The following is a 12,952-nucleotide window of genomic DNA, read 5'->3' on the forward strand; positions in this document are numbered from 1 at the left end:
TAATATTGTAATTCTAACACAGTAAAGTACAATGCTACTGTTTAAAGTGTTATCTACTGTCTATTATTGCAAAATTAAATCACTGAAGTCTCAGAAACGTGATTGCAAGCCACCGCGCGAAATGCATCATGGGAAGTGTGGTTTTAAGGAAGCTAACGTTCTGATTGGCCATCATATGACCTTTCACTTGTCACGTGGTTTAAAAACTTCGGGAGGATGGCGCGGAAAGTTGTCTCGCCACACAGGGTTGTTTTCAGTTTCTGAACGTTGTGTTAACGTTTTCCATCAGGCGAATCCTGCCATCATCAGGTTGGTGACGCAGTTCGGACACATTTGTTTGCTGTTGCACTTTTCTTGTGAGACACTCAGTGACCTGACCGCTGCTGCTGACTGTCCACAGCGTGTCTCCCCGCGACGCCACACTGTCAGCTAATCTCACTCAGGTTATTGATGTTACCATGACTGAAACTGAATGAAACGTCTTTGTAAGGCATATAACATTGATAAAGCTGAGGCAAAACCATGCAGAGCAGTTAGCTTTTAGCTAGTAGGCTAACTCACTGTTACTGTCTGCTGTCTTGCCCTCTAGCCATGAGTGTGTTGGAGGTGAAGTTCATTGGTGATGGCGATGCTCTGGAGCACATCGTGGACAAACGGGAGGGTATGGATAACAGTCACTTTACTCCTCGTGCTCAGGTAGTTCTGTTTATTAGTATGCGGCTACCTGCTCCATCTCACTGCCTTCTTGTCTAACTTTAAGGTGCGCAGAGCAACAGTGGGTCTGTGCAGAGGATGGTGACGTTTAAGAGCCCAGCTGGACGACGGGCCAGAGAGGATGCAGAATATGATGGCGATGAAAATGGAGTTCTTGATGAGCAGAACTATGTCCAAGCACTTGGAACAGACAACACAGAAGGTGAGTGAGGCAGCTCTTGACAACGTGTTGCGGGTAGTAATCCTTCAAAATACTCTACCTGCCAGTTTTTGTTCCAGCTGTCTTTACTAACCTTTATTGATCCTGCTGCAAAATACTGCCAAACAATACCCAGCTGCCATTTAGTATACATGCAGTTACCAGTTTATTAGGTACACCCAGATAAAATGAATACTGTGTAATACAACAGTCATCCTGTCTGCATAAAGGTTCTCTTTGGTTTTTGTTAACTATTTTAGCGAGCTGTTGGTTAACCCTCGTATTGTCTTCCCATCTACTATGCACCTTTTGTCTTCCTGGGTCAAAATTGACCCGGTCTGATTTGACTGCTTGTAAAGCATGAAGTATAAAATAATCATCAAATTCTGTGTTGAACCTTTTTAGTCAACTTGTTTCCAACACATCAACATTTATTTTACACTTATTTTTGTAATGTATAATAGATTTAATTTATAAAAAAAATACACTTCATTTTTGATTTAAAAGCATGAAGTATAAATGTGGGTGTGCGCGCGTGTGTGTGTGTGTGTGCGCGCGCGTGTGTGTGTGCGCGCGTGTGTGTTAATTGTACTGGAAAGCACAATAGTGTGATCCATTATACCACTTATTGTGGCCGGGTCAAATTTGACCGGGAAGACCACAGATGCTATAAATTTTAATAAAACACACATAATTCAAAGAATAAAGTCATAATTAATTTTAATTGCAAAGAGCATAGTATGGAACCATCCTTGTCATTTTCAAGCAATTATATGAGAGAAAACCATAGTTATGATATGCAAACACTTGAAAACAGGTCAAAATTGACCCGAAGACAACAGGAGGGTTAACTATTATTTTAAAGGCTGCAATGACAGTAGACTGAATGTAAAACACACTATAATAACATGCTGTATTTTCACAATTGATCAATGCTGGAATCAAAACACCAGCTCTGATTCCTCCTGGTCCATCTTGCAATAGCACAAGGCCATTGTGTTGCACTGCTAATCATCTATAAAAGTGATCATTTAACGTGGTTGCCGTTACGTAAATGTTCTTGGTTTTACAGAGGATGAGGAGGGTATGTCCAGAGTGGCTGGAGCCTCCATTTTCACCTTTCAGAAAGTCAAACGTGGACATAGCATGGCTCAGACTGGTGAGAGCCTCCATTCTCTCTCTTCTCTTGTGTGACATCAGCTGCGTTAATTGGATGATTACTAACTTGGTTTTCAGAATATCTCAGGCTTTGTTACGGTGTTTTTATAAATAGCAAGTGAGTTGGCTCGGACTCCCGGGAGAAGCGTGACCTTCAGCACAACCCCCAACTTTGAGCCTTCCACTCCGACGCGAACAGGCCGCAGTAAGTCCATCACGTTATGAAGTATGTTGTACAGTATTTTTCTTGTCCATCCTATCCTTTATCCATTTACATGCAACGATCCTTTATCTCTGTCTTTGACTAGACCACAAAGAAGAAAGCAGGACACCACAGAGGGTGAGACTAAAATTTGCTTTCTTCTGTAAGCTGTGGTTATGTGGCTGTTGTCTTCAGAGCGTAACCTCTGCTTTTTGTTTGACAGAGGAAGAAGGTTCAGTTTGTCTCCACAACACCTCACAGGCTCAGGAAAAGAATGACAAGTGAGTTTAACATATTATAAAGGAAGTAGATTCACTTATTGCTACAATAGTCTAGACGTATGAGGATAGACTTTAGCAGTGATCTAACGCTGCTGATACTTTCAGCTCCGAGCATGCGGTCAGACAGTGACAGTGAGCTGTCGCCCTCTGACTCTGGAGAGGAGGATGATGAAGCTGGAGAGGAGGAGGAGGAACAGAGAGTAAAGAAAGAAGACAAGGAGAACTTGAAGACTCCGAAAAAAGGTTTATCTGCAGCTCTCTACAAGACTCCTGCCAAGAGGAGCAAGAACACTTCTGAAGCCCTCAATCAGCCCAGTATGATCGAGGAGTATTTTGAAGCTCATGGCAGCTCAAAGGTCTTGACGTCAGACCGCACCCTGGAGCGTTTACACACCCCTAAACTTGACAGGGTCAGTATATAACGGCAAGTGTTTTAAATGGATTGAATGCGCTGTGTTCCCGTGTTATTGAAGATCCTTCTTTGTTTGCAGGAGACGTTGGTCCAGCTTTTAGAAGGAAAACCATCGTGCTACTCAAAAGAGATCCAGCAGCTCCACAACAAGCACAGAAAGCACTTTAGCAAATGGATGTTACAGTTACAGTGAGTGTGACTTGCTCTTTTCCTTATTCCATGCTTTTGTCCTGTTTTAGATTTTGTACAGGAGAAAGTGTCTGTGTTTGTGTAGGTTGGGGTTCAGTGTGCTGGTCTACGGTTTGGGCAGCAAGAAAGCTCTGCTGGAGGACTTCCGTGTGTCTCACTTGGCTGAAGAAATCCACCTTGTGGTCAATGGATTCTTCCCTTCCATCACTCTTAAATCAGTCAGTATACACAAAAGATTCTCTGAACAAACTGGGAGCAAGCTTGGGCATTGAATAAGGGTGATGTTATTCTGTCAATTTGTATTTTTTTATATATATTGTGAACTAGGGATGCACGATATAAAAAAGACAGGAAATTATGACGTCATTCCGATAAGTCCGATATCATGACGAACAGCCCCGATAACATATGTGTTTTTGTCAGCACGGCAGTGCCTCGCTCCCACTATGAGACCAGAATGGCCTGCAGTGAATGCTGCGTTCAAGTTACGTAAGCATAATCAGAAAAACTCTATCTCACTGGGAAAAATCAAGAATACCCCCTCATGCCAGAAAACAACTCGTTAACTCGGTCATAATTTTGCTAGTTGCTGACTTGAATTAACATTCGCAGTATTTTTTCACATGTTACACACAAAAAATAGAAACATGAACTTAAATAGGCCGAAAGAACGACTGGCAAACCAGGGAACGGGGGAATGTACGTTACACCTTGAATGCAGCATGCGGTACAGCGTGCTTATGAAAACCGAGTTCAGACTTCTTCAAAGTTTCCGAAGGAGACAGTTCGCTGGTTATTCGTAACAAATGTTCCAAGCGAGTTCCACTAGGAGCGAGAAATGGCACAAGCTTTAATACCTGATCAGTCACCTGAAACATAACCACCGTTTTGACGGAGTTTGGAAAGCGCATGAGGACGCCCGGCCTGCTAAAGACGCTAACGTTAGCAAGCCAGCTGCAAAGAAGCCACCGGGACTTGCGCGTCGGCGAGGCTTTTGTTGTCATTGAGGAATGCACTTTTTCAGTTTGTTTAAATAGAAATGTTTGAATCTAACTTGTGCCAGTGCATTAATTTTCTATGTATATTTATTTTTTGTAAACTTCTGGAATACACTTTTTCAGTTTGTAATCCTGATGCATGTATTTGCATCATTTCAAGGGGCCTTTATTTTTTATATCAGTAAGTAATGCACCTTATTTAAATTGATGTGAGATATCAAATTTGTTTGTTTGATAGCTTTAAGAACATGTTTGAGAGGCTTACCAATAGTTTCTCTACGGCCCGGAGGGACGAGCTGGTCGTGTGTGACGTAATGTGTGATAGGCTGAACTAACTGCATGTGTCCCTGCTTCTTTGTCGACCTCCGACCCCGGTGGCTGAAATGTTTTCTCAAACATTAATTCATCGACAGTTTAGTTTTTCAAAGCATCTTTTCTCTTCTTTTTCCCTGTGGAGTGATGCACTGTGGGGCAGCAGAAGCTGAAACAGCGTCCTGCAGCTTCAGGTCTTCAAAGCTCAGTTGTGGGAGTGTCTGATTGGATCAATAATTATCTGGATATAACCTAAACATAACAGCAGCACAGATGTCACATATGCAATAAATATGAGCTGGGCAGCACTTTAGTGTCCGACAAAACAAATAGAATGAAAGCAGCAAAAATTAGCAGAACCTTTAGCTCGTCTCAGTTAGCCCAGTCGTTCATGTGCTGCTTCCTTTGCCTGATCGCAGTCTGCTGGTCTTCCTGTAGCTTCCTGACAGCAGGGGGCAGCAGCTCACAGCTGTACGAGCTCTCTGGCTTCCTGCTTTTGTGCGGTCATATGTTCTGACTGAGTCGACCCGGTTCCTGGATGAATCCGCCATCCCGACAGACCAGAGCCTGAACGAGCTGAAGTCACAGCAGTGCCTTCACTGGTTCAGTGAGGCAGAGGTCTCATCGAGCGCAGGAACCGTTTGATCCGGCTGGAATCTGAAGACGAGCTCGGTGTCCTGCAGCAGAACTGACCTCAGGTCAGGTTTCTGACAGTGAACAGTAGCAGCTCTGAATCATCTCATTGACTTTCCTCTGCTGAACTCAGGAAGCTGCCTTCATGCATGTGGTTCAGTCACTCACATGAAGCATCCGTTCAGAGGTCATGCTAAGCTAACCTAGCGAAGCTAAGCTAGCTGTCATTTCCTGCAGATGCAGTTTATCAGGCTGCTCTGAGACGGAGTCTCTCATCTGTCAGTCAGTCAGAAAACTGTCAACCAACCACAGACTGCAGTCTCTGCTCTGAGGCCCCACCCACCTGTCAGAGACCAGGACCTGCACCTGACCTGAGGAAGCTTGTGTTCCAGATGGCCTCTGTGTTGAGTGGTGATGGAGGTGATGGAGGGAAAGCTGCAGCAGAGGGTGGAGGCAAACATTGTGCGCCGACAGCCGACAGCGTAATGAAACATTAACGAGAGTCACCTTTTCTTCTTTGAGCAGACCTTCACTCGTTTACCTGACAAAGTTTTCTCAGGTCAGCCAGCATCCTTGGGATCGCCCGGAGTGCGTCGGCCATGTTTGGAAAGAAACGAGCCGAGCAGAGGACAAGGTCTCTCTCGTCGTTTTTGTGTGTCTGACGTCACCAATGTCAGCAGAAAGACTTCCTGTTGCTTCACGAGGAAAGGTCAAAGGTCAAAGAGCCGAGGGACAGACACAGGTTGACAGAAGGTGTCGATGGTGAAGTATCAGAGCGCCGGGCTGCCGCCATGGAAATGACTGAAACATCTCAGCTGATGTTTGATGACTAATAAATGTGGTTCAGAAGTTCATGTTCCCCTCAAGATGAATATTAATAAGTGAATTGATCCTTTTCATCGGCGCCACCATCAGGTCAGTGTTTTAGTGCTCATAAACCAAAGTGCTGGGGAGCAAATACCTGCAGAAATAAAGACACTCCCATCAGCCTCAGCTGCACCTTTTGCTAATTAGCTAAATATTAGCATGCAGTCTTAAAAAGCTAAGCTAAGATGGACATGGTAAACATTAGACGTAGCTGCTAAACATCAGCATGTTAACAAAGCCAGTGAGGCGGATCTTACTCCTCAGAGGATGAACCCTGGAGATCTGAATGATCGGGTGCTGTAATGAACCCAGCTGCCTCTAGAGGACACCAACACGACTATCCTGTTTTCAGCATTGCTAACCGGTGAGTGGCTTTTACTGGTTTTAATCGGGCAGTCAGTAACACACACGCTGATCAAAAAATGTGGATTTACAGACGTTTCAGTGTTTGGTTCAACCATCGGTTAACTGGACTGAGCAGAAACTACAGAGACCCACCATCACTCGAACGCTGCAACGTTCAGGGAAAATACACATTCTGCATGTTGGTGTTGTTGAGCTCACAGCTGTTTGTTTACCAAACCTGAATGAACAAAGTGAATCTGAGTCAGTTTTTAATTCTGATGTGAAGCTGCAGCGTCCAGAAGGTTTATTTTAACATGTTGGAAAAGAAGCACTTCATTTTTTACTTACTTGGAGGCAGAGTTACAGAAACAGAAACTGAGCTGTTAGATCAAATGTAAAGAAGTTACAACCACTTCCTGTCAGTTTTCACTTCTGATAAACTGGAAATATTTCATGTTAAACCCTGTTACCGTGGTTACTCAGTGTGATGTGTGATGTCACAGTGTTGTCTGTGATGTCAGTGTGTGATGTCAGTGTGTGATGTCACAGTGTGATGTCACAGTGTGCTGTCACTGTGATGTCACTGTGATGTCACTGTGTGATGTGATGTCACGGTGTGATGTGATGTCAGTGTGATGTCACCGTGTGATGTCACCGTGTGATGTCACCGTGTGATGTCACTGTGTGATGTCACTGTGTCAGGTCAGTGTGTCATGTCAGTGTGTGATCAGACCTGATCAGTCACCTGAAACATAACCACCGCTTTGACGGAGTTTGGAAAGCGTATGAGGACGCCCGGCCTGCTAAAGACGCTAACGTTAGCAAGGCAGCCGCAAAGAAGCCACCGGGACTTACGCGACGGCGAGGCTTTCGAAAAGTCCAAGAAATTTGCCAAAGATGACCTACGGGCTAAGGTTATTGAAGATTTAATCATGGACGTGATGGTGCTTGACTTACTATGGACTGCCCTTCCTTAGTTTGTTTATATAGATAAGTCTAAGTAAGGGATCATGTATCTTCCTTCAGGATGACATAGAAGCCCGATGCGACGCTTCTCCGTAGGAAACTGCTCACTATACGTTATCCCGCTTAGGACACGGCTTACTACTAAAGCATTCAATAGTGTGATACAAAATACTGATTAAAACATATTTTATTGATTTAAAAATGAGTCTACTCTTGCCTGTCACCGCTCTCACTGCGCAGCGGCTCTGAAAGAAAACACGTACGTTGCCTAGCAACCGCCTCTCACTGTGCGCAGGCCGGCAGGAAAACTTATTTCTTTACAGATATTCAGCGAAATCATGTCAAATGTGGAGAAGTGATGGGATATCCCAGACCCGAGAGAGACGTAGCTGGAGACAGAGTTTGGTTTACCGCTATTTTTTCGGACTGATGGATAAAAGTCCTGCATCAGCTCATTTCTGCTTTCAGCGTCAGACATTAAAAAAATCTGACTCCAGTTTTGTCTCCACTCAGCAGTCTTTTAGCAGACCGATCGTCCATGCTGTGTTTCTCTTGGTTATTTTCGTGTCTGTCGGCTTCAATCTGGTCAACCTCTGCGTCCTCAAGTCTTTTGTGTCTTAATATCGGTCCTGCTGTCGGTCCAGCGTTGTTCTTGACTTTTCTCGTCTTTTTTGCTGGGGACATAATTCTCCAGCCAAGTGTTTGGTCCTCTCCAAACAAATTAAAAATAATGTACGGAAAATGCTCCATATTTTGCCTCTCAAATCAGCTGGCGATGTGTTATTGAGCTTGGTACATTAAGGGATTGCCCCTTTAGTCTGACTGTTAGGAACACCGCTGAATTTTCGCGATTGACCAATCAGAATTGAGTATTTAAGAGTGCCGTCTTCTAACTTCTGTCACTACGATATGCACTGTGCATTATTTTTGTTGTCATTGAGGAATGCACTTTTTCAGTTTGTTTAAATAGAAATGTTTGAATCTAACTTGTGCCAGTGCATTAATTTTCTATGTATATTTATTTTTTGTAAACTTCTGGAATGCACTTTTTCAGTTTGTAATCCTGATGCATGTATTTGCATCATTTCAAGGGGCAATTATTTTTTATATCAGTAAGTAATGCACCTTATTTAAATTGATGTGAGATATCAAATAGGTTTGTTTGATAGCTTTAAGAACATGTTTGAGAGGCTCACCAATAGTTTTTCATTGAAAAAATAAATATCTCTTCATTTAAAGAGTCAAAACTGATTTTGGTTTTGTTCGTGGTATTGATGTCATGATGTTAGGTATATGTGTGTGTTATCGGTTATGGGTATTGGCCTTTAGGAGCTGAAAGTTATCGGTTATCGGTATCGGTTTTAAAAAACAGTTATCGTGCATCCCTATTGTGAACAAATTTCATGAAAAGACCAAAGAACCATCGACCCCACTAATAAGTCTTGTGTCTGTGTTCAGTGCCTGACGTATGCAATTCCTCCGTGCCATAAAGCATCAGTGAGACACACTGTTGCACTGGATGACATGTTCCCTTTGTGACGATGAACACAGGCACTGTAGTTCCCAAATACAGTCCTGCTGAAAAAAAACACTCACTACAGCATCACATATGTATTAATCCATAGCTGAAAATAGCCTTTCACAAATGCACTATTTCCTCCTGTTTGAGTAACACTTTCCCGAAACTGGTGCCCAGTGTTTAAAGAAATTACTTGGCCTCATTTAAAAATGAAACATGCTTATGACCCAGTTTAAAGATTTACATCCTATGGAAACCAGTGGTCTTAGAGCTGAGTGCCACAGACAGGGTCGGTTGGAGACTTTTTGAAAGACAAACACATTATTGGCTTTGGACTTTTCACAGGATTTGGTGCAACTTTGTTGTTTAAAAGAGAAGTGCTTGAGCGATATTGATAAAGTAAGTTATGATAAAGCCTTATCATACTATGCTTTCATTGCAGATCTTAAATGCTCTGACATGTGAGGTTCTAGAGCACCAGGGAAGTTTCCGAACACCGTCAGACCAGATCCAGTACATCACACAGACCCTTAAAGACAGTGAGTGTGTCTGTCAGTGGTCTCTCTCTTAAGCTTGCGTTTGAATTCCTGTGTTTTAAAATTAAAGGATGTCCTTGCAGGTCCAGACCTCCATGTGTACCTGCTGATCCATAATATCGATGGACTGATGCTGCGAGGAGAGAAGACACAGAGTGCACTGGGGCAGCTGGCATCCCTGCACAACCTGCACTTGGTGGCCTCTTTAGACCACATAAATGCTCCACTGGGTGGGTGTCTGTGAGTGAGGGTATTAACATGTTAATTATATAGAAATGTATTTCAAGCTGAATCTTTGCTGTGTATTCCCCAGTGTGGGACCAGTTCCAGCAGAGTCAGTTTAACTGGCTGTGGTGGGAGTGTGTGACGTTTCAGCATTATGATGAAGAGACATCGTATGAAAACTCTCTCCTGGTGCAGCAGACTGGCGCCCTTGCTTTGTCCTCCCTTACACATGTGCTACGCAGCTTGACACCCAATGCAAGGTGCCCACACACATACACCTTACTGGTATTATCAACTGCCGAGCTGTTAAGTGGCTGATGAATTGCTGATGGAGTTTTTCATGGCTCTGGGTCTTTTCTTTTGCAGAGGAATTTTCAAACTTCTGGTGAAATTTCAGCTGGAAAACAAAGATAATCCTTCATACACAGGTAAACACATGCTCAAAACATCAAAATGCTGTACAGATTTTCTGTTATGATTTCATTTTTGTTTCCTATCACTGTGCGCAGGACTGTCATTCCAAGATTTCTACCAGCGCTGTCGAGAGGCGTTCTTGGTGAACTCTGACCTCACACTGAGGACTCAGCTGACTGAGTTCAGAGACCACAAACTGATCCGCACACGCAAGGTGGAGTCCTGTTTGACTTTAGAATTCCCAACTCTCATTCAGCACCATAACCCTGTGCAGCCTCCAGGGTCTCTCACTTACATTTATTCCCTCGATTCTCCAGGGTGCAGATGGAGTGGAGTACTTGATGGTTGCTGTGGACGCGAGCACGCTGATGGATTTCCTGGAGAACGAGGAGGGTGACTGAGAAGAGAAGGCTTCGGACTTATATCTCTTACACTCTACTGACTGACTTTACTAGCAAATAGATGTTTTGGTAGAATCAGTCACTGATCTACAGGAAAGGCCAAGTTACATCTGATCAGCATAAAACATGAGCAAACCTTACAGGCTCTGCACACTTTAAATGAATGGATCAAATCTAATTATTGGTGAAATGTTTTGACCTTTCATAATTCACATCTTGTGTTTTGATGCATGTTTTCAATTAACACCTGTAATTAAATTCAACACTTGGAGTTAATGTATTGCAATTTCATCTCTTTACTTACAGAAATAGATTTAAATTTAGCAAAACATTCTTTTGTTCTTACAAGGCAGTTAGGCAAGCTGCTATTTGTAAAAAAAAAAATGAAACAAAAAAAAAGGCAAAGAAACTATACAGTAATGCTCCACATGTGAAAACTGTGACAAAAGGGAGGCAGGTCAGTGAGATTACATCACACATCATGCATATTGCAACTAGAAGGTGACAGGTAAAAATGAGGGCGTGGTGGGATCCTGTTTCTAATCAGTTTAGACTAAACATCCAAAGAGGAGGGAGAGAGGGAGAGGTTTGGCCCTGATTGCGTGCTATGAAATTACTCAGTGCTGGATGTCAGCTGTTTTCTGTGTCTGCACTGAATCGTTTAGCGTTTCTGAGTCCAGTGTGTAAGTTTGGAGTCTGTTCTGAGTAGCTGTGTGTACAACTTGTAGCTCTTCTTCATCCAAATCCCGCAGCAGCAGCAGAACTGCGTCGAGAGTGTGTGTCTGGAAATACAGTTTCAGTGATCAATTACTGGCAGAGATTAATACGAATTTTAAAAGGTAGATTATTGCAACATTTTGAGATTTATGGGAGCACTGTTCAGAGATGAGAGGGTACCTTTTTCAGTGATGGTTTGTTTTCTCTGGTTGACGGAGAAGAAAGAGATGGGAACTTGTCTCTTGGGAGGGGCTTCATCCCCAACTCTTCCCTGATTTTGCTAAAAACAAAAATCAGAAGAGAAATGTGATTTTTTTTTAAATATTCTAATTGGTTTGACAGATTCATTTCAGCCAATGCATCTTCTACTTGGTGTCAATCCACGAGGCTTACTTGGTCTCCTCCATGTTGTAGTTAAGTGGGTCATTTTCTGTCTCTGCATCTGGAAGTCCGTTGGTGGAAAGCTGGTTTTGGTGACTACCTGGGGGGGTGGTGAGCTCTTCACCCTCCATGAGAGCTGATGCAAGCTCATCCTCTGTCACTACTGCAAACACAGACACACCACACACACATATGCTTCATTAGAATCATCACAGAAATGTTTCATCTGACTGATCTCAGATCGCAGCAAAGCTATGCAGAATTTTGCTCCAGCTCAACACCATCATTTGAATGCTTTTCTTCCATGTGTGGGTGGAAGTTGCTTCAAGCACAGTCACAGCAACACTGCACGCCCACCTTGGTTGTCGAGCTTCTGCAGGCGAGGCAGGCAGCGCAGTACAGTGAGGCGATACTGGCTGGAGTCAGCTCCACAACAGGGGTTTTCAGCCAACCAGAGCACTCTGAGACGCGTCAATGGCCGTAGATGAGAGAGCTCAGAGAGTGAGGCAATCATGTTCCTCCTCAGGTAGAGCTCACACAGAGACACACAGCCAGCCAGGGGAGACAGAGACGAGATGCTGTTGACACTACAGAGACAGGAGAGGAAGAACAACCCTGCCACGATTCGTCAAACATCTTAAATGATTCAGTGCAATCACGTCAGGGTTAACAGTCACATGGCTGTGTGTGTCAATGTGGCAGAGAGGCAGCAAGGAGTTAAATAGACCAACCTCAGTGTCAGCACCTCAATGTTGGCCATTTGAGAGAAGATAGAAATCTGAGAAGACATGGTAACGGGGTACACTGTATTATTGGATACACACGTATACAACTTCAATTAAAACAATAAAAAAAACAAGAGTAACAAAGTCGGTTCGAGCATAAATAGCGAATATAATGCTGAGACAAATGTGATGCACTTCAAATGTTTGAGTAACGTTACTTACATCAGTCAGGTTGCATCCCCTGCGGACACAAATGTAACGAAACGTTATCACAAATACGACGCATACAAAACAAGTTGCGACCATCAGCCTCGACCATCAGCCTCGACCATCAGCATGTAAACCAAAAGCCAACAGAATTTTTGGGATGCTAGCATTACAACACTTAACCTTACCAGCAGTTCAGTTTCTTCACGCTTTCCAAGTCGGAGGCCTTAGCCTTAGCGAGAACCAGTTTCCGTGTTAGCTTCATTGCACATCAACTAACTTTGCTGCCAAGACAGAATATTTCTAATGCACTATAAAGTCACAAACAACAACAGCCGCATTATGACAGACTAAATAGACAAACATTTCAACTCAGCAGTCAGTATGGTTGGCGTCAACCATATAAGCACGCATGCGCGTATCCACCAGGCGTCCTTAGTTACAGTCATTTCCTGCGTAATTATTGCGTACGTGAATATTTTTTTTTTGTTAAAATATGCCACAGCAATATTACTACGAAGCAAAATATTTAACACTTTAAACTATTTATA

The 12,952-nt window shown here is 43.2% G+C and overlaps 2 protein-coding genes across 4 annotated transcripts; one reads left to right on the top strand and one right to left on the bottom strand.

The window, feature by feature from the left end:
• Positions 1 to 193: 193 nt before the first annotated feature.
• On the top strand, positions 194 to 10,641 carry orc2 (origin recognition complex, subunit 2). 3 transcript variants are annotated; one of them, XM_041949604.1, is made up of 16 exons: positions 194 to 309; positions 590 to 661; positions 761 to 916; positions 1,986 to 2,072; positions 2,187 to 2,276; positions 2,380 to 2,411; positions 2,497 to 2,554; positions 2,660 to 2,964; positions 3,046 to 3,155; positions 3,241 to 3,373; positions 9,238 to 9,334; positions 9,415 to 9,561; positions 9,645 to 9,816; positions 9,923 to 9,984; positions 10,066 to 10,184; positions 10,288 to 10,641. In XM_041949604.1, the coding sequence occupies exons 2-16, from the start codon at positions 592 to 594 to the stop codon at positions 10,369 to 10,371; spliced, it is 1,722 nt and encodes a 573-aa protein (XP_041805538.1). In that variant the 5' UTR covers positions 194 to 309; positions 590 to 591; the 3' UTR covers positions 10,372 to 10,641. The 3 variants fall into 3 exon arrangements, with proteins under 3 accessions (XP_041805538.1, XP_041805539.1, XP_041805537.1); XM_041949605.1 differs by lacking the exon at positions 194 to 309 and adding an exon at positions 356 to 443; XM_041949603.1 differs by lacking the exon at positions 194 to 309 and adding an exon at positions 379 to 485.
• Positions 10,642 to 10,775: 134 nt separating this feature from the next.
• Positions 10,776 to 12,789, bottom strand: cfap410 (cilia and flagella associated protein 410). The gene is made up of 7 exons (XM_041949803.1): positions 12,590 to 12,789; positions 12,417 to 12,435; positions 12,201 to 12,247; positions 11,827 to 12,056; positions 11,482 to 11,632; positions 11,269 to 11,368; positions 10,776 to 11,153 (listed from the first exon to the last, which is right to left on the bottom strand). The coding sequence occupies exons 1-7, from the start codon at positions 12,664 to 12,666 to the stop codon at positions 10,989 to 10,991; spliced, it is 789 nt and encodes a 262-aa protein (XP_041805737.1). The 5' UTR covers positions 12,667 to 12,789; the 3' UTR covers positions 10,776 to 10,988.
• Positions 12,790 to 12,952: the final 163 nt, after the last annotated feature.

This window comes from Chelmon rostratus, chromosome 12 (genome assembly GCF_017976325.1).
Source record: "Chelmon rostratus isolate fCheRos1 chromosome 12, fCheRos1.pri, whole genome shotgun sequence".
NCBI lineage: Eukaryota > Metazoa > Chordata > Actinopteri > Chaetodontiformes > Chaetodontidae > Chelmon > Chelmon rostratus.

Bases quoted from the DNA above. Each gene is read 5' to 3' on its own strand.
- orc2 (XM_041949603.1), top strand. The intron at 9,335-9,414 runs GTGAGTGTGTCT...ATGTCCTTGCAG, and splicing joins CACACAGACCCTTAAAGACA to GTCCAGACCTCCATGTGTAC. The intron at 10,185-10,287 runs GTGGAGTCCTGT...TCGATTCTCCAG, and splicing joins AACTGATCCGCACACGCAAG to GGTGCAGATGGAGTGGAGTA.
- cfap410 (XM_041949803.1), bottom strand. From the start codon at position 12,666: ATGAAGCTAACACGGAAACTGGTTCTCGCTAAGGCTAAGGCCTCCGAC. The intron at 11,633-11,826 runs GTGGGCGTGCAG...CTGTGTTTGCAG, and splicing joins GCAGAAGCTCGACAACCAAG to TAGTGACAGAGGATGAGCTT. The intron at 11,154-11,268 runs GTACCCTCTCAT...CTGTATTTCCAG, and splicing joins ACAAACCATCACTGAAAAAG to ACACACACTCTCGACGCAGT.